At 43.6% G+C, this 8,424-nt stretch overlaps 1 protein-coding gene across 3 annotated transcripts in view; it reads left to right on the top strand.

Annotated features, from left to right (window-relative positions):
• The window catches only part of lrch4 (leucine-rich repeats and calponin homology (CH) domain containing 4), a 44,328-nt gene extending 39,229 nt beyond the window's left edge, over window positions 1–5,099 (top strand). For 2 of the 3 annotated variants that reach the window (XM_062515898.1, XM_062515897.1), the window contains one exon: window positions 1–3,018. This exon is cut by the window's left edge and continues 1,198 nt beyond it. Coding sequence is in view for 1 of the 3 variants with exons in the window: in XM_062515899.1 (XP_062371883.1) it covers window positions 2,876–3,049 (174 nt within the window). In the remaining 2 variants the exon portion in view is untranslated. The other variant, XM_062515899.1, reaches the window with a different exon arrangement.
• The last annotated feature ends 3,325 nt before the right edge of the window (window positions 5,100–8,424 follow it).

Raw genomic sequence — 8,424 nt, 5'->3', positions numbered from 1 at the left:
GCGATGTAAACAGGGTTTATAATGTAATGTTACGATGTATCTTTCAAGGGCTTCCCCATAATGCTGCCTTAGGTCCGACCAAATTAGCCTTGAACCAAACACCATTCCTGTCTTCCAGTTGGCATATTTCTGTTCTTACATTACCTAATATGACTCACTCATATTAGATTAGGTATTGTAAGTACAAAAGTATGCGAATTGGAGCACAGGGCATGAATTAGATACGGCTTAACATGTGGAAAGGAGCCTGGCACTCATTTAAATGACACTAAAATATATATATTTTTCTTAAACACCTATGTTATGTCAGTTTTGCTGAAAGGGCTACAATAGTTTTATGATTGTTTGTTTTTTTCTGCGTGGACTGTTTACTGCTCACAAACTTACGTGCCTCTGCCCGCGTGACATGATCCGTTTTCATGCTGTTCGTTTGCATTTGTTGCTACGCTTCCTCTGTTATGCCGACTGTGGCCAACAGGTGGCAGTGTTGCACCACTGTTTTCCGAAGGCTTTATGATTTTTTTTTTTTTGAAACGTCATGGTACTGAAACGTTATCTCTAAGCTTGTAGTGAGTTGTTGCTTACTTGTTCTTTTTGGTTGTTTGAGCAAGCATTATGAGCTTGTTCTGTCTATACGTGTACACATTGGATTAAGTTATTGTTGAGTTGTTTTTTTTTTTATTTATTGAAGTGTACAAATGCCTTTTTGAGGAGTTCTGAGTCAGTACTTGGCCAAAGCAGAGGCCTCATGACAGTAGCCTACAAAATGTTCTAATGTGAACAGTAGCATTAGGCTAATCACACCTTAGATGATTGAATTGCTCTGTTATGGATCAGGGCTCCGCAGACTAGATGGAAAGATAGGGAAGATTAAAATAGTCGTGTCATTTGGTGAACTCACACAACCTTTCCCAGCATGCACTGCTGCCATGTGAGGATGGCTATTCTTAGTAAGCTGAGTGCCGTTTTTGTCTTTGTTTGCCTGTTGTGTGCCATGAGGTCTCTGCGTTGGTCAGTGCTGTACTCCAGGGCTCCTCTGCGCTTTTGGAACACGCGTATGCTGTGTGGTTGTCAAGACACTTGCGTCGTCGTCTGTGAAAGTTCAGAAGTGGAGAGAGAGTCCGTACAGAGGTGAAGAGTAAATGTCTGTGACTGTGAGGAAAAGGGGCAGAGGGAGATGAAAGAGAGAGAGAGAGAAGAGGAGGACATGGAGGAGATGAAGGGATGGGAGGGTGCAGAGCGGCACATCTTACCGGGCACTACTACCGTGTCCGCGGTCACAACCCCTCATAAACTATTTTTTACCGGCGTCATAAACAACAAATAGAAGCATGTGGTGTCTTTGTATGAAGCAGTTTAAAGAGAGGGTGATATTTTTGCAATGTGAAAATACTGCTTTTTTTGTTAAGATTTTTAACCACAATTTCAAAACTACATTCATTAGACCCCCTATGTGAAAGTACTTGAAAATCTGCCCTTGCTATCAATGGGGGTAAGTTTTTTTAGGGGGGTGGGAGAGTAGGGGTATCCGAGACAGAGGAGGTAGCCAAATTTCAAGGGAGCCGTTTCATAAGTTTTTGGGTAGAATTTCCAGGAATGTGTCCTTTCTCCCCTAGGAACCACTATGATGACTTCATACCATGTCTGTTACAAAAATTTACAAATTTAGCCACTTTGCTAGTCCTGCTCTTTGATGATAATGTCTCCAAACCAAATTGTATATTTTTTTAAAATGTAAATGGTGAGAAAACCTAATTTCACTGGTTTAGAGACTGACTTGTTTCTTGAGGGGGGGGGCAAAAAACGGGGACTCTGTTGTATGTAGTATTTATACTATAGCATTGTATTTAATGAAACGTTAAATATGAGTTTATATGAATATAAATATATATAATTTTTTCTCTTTCTGTAAAGAAATTTATTAAAAACCTGAAAAATCTTTGACCATACTTTGCTGCGTGCTGCTTGTGTCTGTCATGTGTATTGTCCATCTGACGTTTTGTTGCCTGCCGAGCAGATGGCTGCATCCCCTCCAAACGGCTCTGTTGGGATGGGAGTGAAATTAAATATTCATATCCAAATAGAGCCCTTTTAGATGAGAGGATGATGGAGCCATTTGCCACACTGCCCTCACTGTGCTGCTGCTGCTGCTCTCTCTCTCTCTCTCCGTCTCTCTCTCTCTCTCTCTCTCTCTCCCTCTCTCTGCTATGCAGCTTTCCTGCCTTCTGAAAAGTGCTTCTCCTGCATATCACTGCAATCAGCAAAAAACAAGCCGAGTCCATTACCCTGGCTGGCATTTCAACATCGCAGCATAGAAAATATATCTGTCCTCCGTGTTTGCTGATGTTTGTCTCGGTTTCATATCCGATGCCAAGGAGTAAAATGTCTGGTTTTGATGACTGCTTTGTCAGGAATGGTAAGTATCCTTCACTGCAGGTGGGGCTCGACGAGTGCAAACAAACTCTATGTGGTGCATATTTGACTGACTTTTTTTTTTGGAATGTTTTGGAGTGACTAACTCTGCATGCTGCAGGTGACGGGTGTTGCCACTTGTGAGTGAGTAACAAGCAGATAATTAGATGCATGCATAATTTCACCTGAGCTGAGATTTGAACAGCTTTTTGGGAGTCAAGAGAGGGTATAGCTGCTCGACTGATCTGTCAGCTCAGTTGCTGTTTGTGGTTGGCATTATACACAAGCTTTGGTGTTTAGGTAAGAATGCATGAGTAGCCTAAACCATTGCATGTGTATGTCTGCATCACACGTTTCAGTGTGACACTCACTGGGTGCATACTTGTTAGTGTGTGGTTGTGGTGGTTGTTGTTGTTGTTGTTGTTGTTTTAACATGAGTGGTCTTTTCTTTCACACACTGCAGGATGCTCTCTGTCCAGCCCAACTCATCCTGGAAGACGAGGGTCTGACCCGGATCGCTCAGACAATCCAGGCCCTAGTGGACCTGCCCGTGTCAGGCCCCCGTCGGTCATCCCGCCAGGACCCCGCTGGGGTGCCCCTCCAAACGCCGGCCCAAAATAACGGCAGCACCTCCTAATGTGGCAGAGAAATTAACCACTCTTTTAAATTAATTAAATACACCAGATGTGCATTTCATATTTCCAGTTAGTATTACACTGTATTGTACATACATGGCTTTTATAAGATGAGTGGAACAAGATTTTCTTCAACAAAGTCCTTTAGACAGCAGCAGGTGCTATGGAAAAAAATCACTCAGGACTGAATAGGCCTACATAAAGTAGAGTAAGACTGAATACAGTCACAGATGTTTTTCCATAGCTTGTCTGTCAATATTACATTTATCAGAGAGTCTCCAGACCGTAAAATAATAAAATAATGTTTTGAAAAGCTTATTTGTTCATTTCCTTGTCTACTTTTGACACATTTTTGAAAAATTTCTGATGCACCTTATCGGAGTAGGCTACAGTGATTATTTTTTCCCTCCAGTTTGAGACAGCAGGAAGGCCTATGCTTCAACAAATAAACAGGAAATTAATATCATGGAGATTGTGTGTAGGTGTTTTCGGCAAAACCATCATCTGTTAACAGCTTAGATGGGCACAAACTTAAGCGGAGTTTGAAGTTTCTCGTTAGATAACAGAAACTTCTCTGGTGGAAAATAAACCAAACCAGTCAAGTAAGAAAATACAAATGATCTGGTAGAAACAAGCACCCCTCCCGCCGGTTTTCCTTGACGTAAAATTAATTAGTTATTAAATGATGAGGTCCATGGCTGCAAGCTTAATTAGTTTTGTTTGGATAATTATTCTTGACTGGTTGCGATAATGACAGCAGGCAGACATTGTATGTCTTCCGTTCGATAAGCAATGGCAGCTCCCATAGGGTGCTCATAAACATGGCTAACGGCGTGTCCTTGTGAGTTGTGACTTACACCAAACTCCAGGTCACAGTGACTGCTGATTTAAGTTCACTATGTCTCCATCCTGATATCACCGACACATACCCTGCAGGTTTAATCAAAATCGCCATTGGTCAACACATTTTTTGCCATACGTATATTCACAAACGGCAAAGCATAGTTCCTCTCTCCAGATAATGAAATGAGCTAATGTTGATGCCATGTAGATTTCTGGTAAAAAAAAAAAAAAACACTCTTACAAGTAATTAGCCTGGTAGGTTATGTGACAGTCTGTGATTGGTTTCATCTGGTTCTGATACTCTGTAGACTGTTCGAGGTGGCCTTTCTGGTTTCCCCAGAAAGGCTGAGACATTAGAGGAGAGTTGCAGTAATCTTTACATTGATTAATCTCTTCCCCTCTGGCAGACCTGCTGTATGAATAAAGATGTTTTCTCACGGCTTCGCATTTCCATAGCTCGATACAAGACAAGTCGCAAAAAAAAAAAAATGTAGCTTTAGTGTGATTCATGCTTGAACTCACCCACGATGCCTCCATGGATAACTGTTTATCTGTTGTTTTTGTTCAAGCCACGATCCTCTGCACAGGACCCCCGTTAAAAAAAATTAAAAAAAAAGAGAGAAAAAAGATGAGGGCAAAGCAAATTGGTTATGTTGGCTTCTGCAAGAAGGGGAAACAATCCTCCCGGCCTTCCTCCCAAAAACCATTGAACTGATTAAAGTGCACTCCACTGTGAGGCCCCATCTCCAATTCACAGTGGCTGCCGGCCCAGAGTGCTTTGCAGGAATGATAATCTTTAGACTTAAAGTCGGTGACTTTACAAAGTGTGCTTATTGAAAGTGTGACTCTAAAGGAGATTATAGAAGAGGTGGATTTGTGATTCTAATCGCTGCGTTTTTGACACATCAGATCGAATTGCAGCGACAGAGATAAGAACTAAGGTTGGGTTGTTATTCCTTGGAGTCAATTTGGGGTCAGGGGGATCCAATGAGAACCTGTGTCTGATCAGGGGTGCATTTCCCAAAACCATAGTTGCTAACCTGTTAGCAACTTAGTTGGTTGGCAATGGGGAAATTGCATTGCAACCAACAAAGTTGCTGACTGAATTAGCAACTATGGTTTTGGGACACGCGCCCCAGATCCATGGCCTGTATGCTTGGCAGTCTATAATCAGGGTTTCACTTGTAGACCTTTTGAAAGTGTATTTCAGGAGCAGATACTGTAGGTGAAGAGGGATATTGGGATCAGGAGACGACCACAGGTCGGGATCAAACCCAGGACCCTATGCCAAGGGGTAAATGTCTGGTATTTGATGACTGCTTTATGAAGAATGGTAAGCATGCCTTCCCAATCACCCTCATATCGCTCTCCTCACTCAAGCTTCACAGAACCCACATGTGGTTGGCTTCTGCCACTTGTTCCACAGCTGTCAACACACACACGTATCAAAGCTACTTTGGTTTGTGGCTGATGTGCGAGACAGGCGTCCAACTGCCCCAAGGTCCAGGGGCAAAGGTGAACTAAAGACGTATTACAGACACCAGGGTCATGGATCTGTACATCATCTTTATGCACAACCACCACCCTCAACACCATCATTTTCTCATCTCACACAGACACAAGACATAGAGCGCGCGACCCCATTTACTATAAAGAGGGCCTGGGTCTTCTAAAGAGAGGGGTGTCCGCTGGAGAGCACTTTCCTGCGTGCGTGTGTGTGTGTGTGTGTGTGTGTGTGCGCGCGGCACGCATGGCATGGTTGGGGCTGACCACTCCCCCCCACCAACTCCAAACCCCTAACTCGATTCTCATTCAGTGACACAATCATGTTCCAGCAAATGGGGTTTCTGCCTCAGTGCTGTTGAGCCCGTGCCATGGGAGACAATCTCGCGGCGGTCTCCGAGTCACACTCAACTCCACCAATGTGGGCACACCATCACGACACGGCAGCCAGGTCTGTGAAACGCACTACCACCAGACTCATCCGGGAATACAGAGACCCGTAGGCCTACCGTTTTATTACACAGAAATCCTCTTTTATTTCCAATTAGCATGGCCAAGATTCAAGAAACTAATTCCCTAAACACTGACAGTAGAGAGAACAAAACATAATTTGCGGTGATTTCAGCCTACCTGATGTGCCCGTTTAATTGAAAAGTTAATCCAAAATCAGACACGAGTGTCAAGCCAACCATTAAATGACTATATTGCCTATTAAAGAAATATGCTTTAATGGCTCGAAACATTTCTCTCGCAAAAGCCTCCTACCGGCACATATGCACATTCCATTCTCGTAAGCCAATTATGGGCACAATTTCTGCGCAATTGCAGCATCAGACCGACTCCCAGTAGGACCGTGTTCTCCGATTGCCGCGCGGCATTCCTGATGTCCTCAGCCTGTATTTTACTTTCAGATCTGCCACGCGGCGGACATCTGATCTTTGTGTGATGACCCTGGTCAGGCAATTATCACCCTGCGCTCATGGGCAGGTCAATAATTAAATAGCGCTGATGATTGACTGCCGTCTCATGGCTTCAGTGAGCCAAAGGCGATTCATTATCATCGAGTGCTCATGCAGCCAGGATTTAATGGTGTGTAGGCCACACTCTCGACAGTCTATTCCAGTCATGTTGTCCCAATGGTGCTTCATGTGTTTGCATACATTGGTGATTTCCTGTCTGTCTTCCAGCGGTTAGGGATGCTTTTTTTTTGATAAGGCATAAAGGTCTTATGTCTCTTTAATGAGGTGATGCGCAAGTCATTTGTAATGCAGAGCATGTTTTGTTGCCTTAGTCTACCTGGAGATAGTCGAAGCACAGGAGTAAAAGGGTAAGGCCACGATTGAAAGAAACACTTCACAGAGTGGCTAGGCTACCATAGGCTAAATTCACTTTCAAACAGGCTGGAAATGGTTTAGTTCTTTGGGTGATTCTTTAAGAGAGAGAGAGAGAAAGAGAGAGAGAGAGGGAGAGGGAGGATGAGTGAGTGAGTGAGAGAGGGAGATCTTTGAAATGGAACTGCCTTTTATTTTGCTCATTTTTTAAAAGTGTGTATTTCCTGAAAGTCATTCCAAAAACTCTCTGGAGTCCAATCTTTTGTTGCCAAGCTACCGCTGATGTATCACTACAATTACCGGTGAAACACACATTCTGTACATTTGATGGCTGTGATAAATGACTGAATACCACCCCCACTGTGAGGGATGAACCGTCTCAATGCGTTTTCAATTTCAGCCATTTGTGGTCCAATAGTGAGCAATCTGATCATCTGCACTGAATGATCCCCTGCTGTGTCTGTCAAGTTGTCACCAACATCTCTAGTGGAAGACCTGCGGGCTCAGCTTACTATCTTAATGCCATCCATTATATTTAATTGCAGGTGTAGCTTTTGGGCAATTCAGCAGCTCTTCAATCTGCTCTCTTGTGGCTGCTATAGGCCTACAGTTTGAGACACCATCTCAGCATGTCGTCAATGTAACTTTGATCACAACACACACACACACACACACACACACACACACACACACACACACACTGCACAATCTACCATTTGTGAAGGCCTACAGACAATACACCATTTTAAGAATACTATTGAGAATACTGTTATACCAGTGACAACCACACGCTTTACTTGAGCATGAAGACTTGTGAAAGCAATCAGCTGTCCTACCGTTGAAAGGAGAATCTGACCTGTTAATGCATTCTAACAAAAGAGCAGTTGTGGACATGCACTAAACCAGAGTGGCAGCTCTCAGCAGGTAGTGGATATGTGTGGGGACCACCTAAAGTGCTCTCTGAAAAGCCCTATTGCTAGTCTAGCACTGAAGAGAAAATGCTGGTTCTGAGGACATTGTGTGCCATAGATATTACGTGTCAGATTTTCTCCTTTCTCACCAACAATGTCAGAAAATTGCCCCCTACTATTGGCAGGTCGTTGTTGGGATTCTGATGAAAAATTGAAAAATAAATATGGCTACCATGCAGCTATAGGTAATTACACTTGACGTAATGTGAGGCAGAACCATAACTATCCTATTCAAGAACAAGTACGGGGAGGAGATTTCAAGTCTAATGTGTAGCCATCATCTGTCCCATCTATCACAAGTTCAACACGAGATTCTCTGAGACTCGCGAACATTTACCCAATTTCTCTGGCAGATGAGTGCTCCATTCGCTTCTCCACCGGACCGGGCGGCGGGTGCTGATTTCTCTCTTTTTCCACATCCGCACTCAACCCCTCTGGCACCTGTAGCAGCGATCCTATTCTCTACCGTCTCTTCCACCGCTCTCCACTAATAATTAATCTCATGCCCATCTTGCGCTGACGGAGACGAGACGAAGTCGACGGAGTTGAAGACGCAATTTAATTAAAAACAGCAGAACGGAGACCCAGCCTGAACCTGCCAGGTCTGCAAAGCCAGAGAGGCAGTCGGGAAAAGGACTCTTTCTCTCTGTGTTTAAAAAAAATAATAAAGCGATTAAATTCAGACGCAGCACTTCAGACTGCCTGGCTGATTGAGTGTGACGCACACAT

This window comes from Sardina pilchardus, chromosome 16 (genome assembly GCF_963854185.1).
Source record: "Sardina pilchardus chromosome 16, fSarPil1.1, whole genome shotgun sequence".
Taxonomy (NCBI): Eukaryota; Metazoa; Chordata; class Actinopteri; order Clupeiformes; family Clupeidae; genus Sardina; species Sardina pilchardus.
Note: the sequence above shows the minus strand (reverse complement) of the source record. Positions and strands in the feature narration are given on the sequence as shown.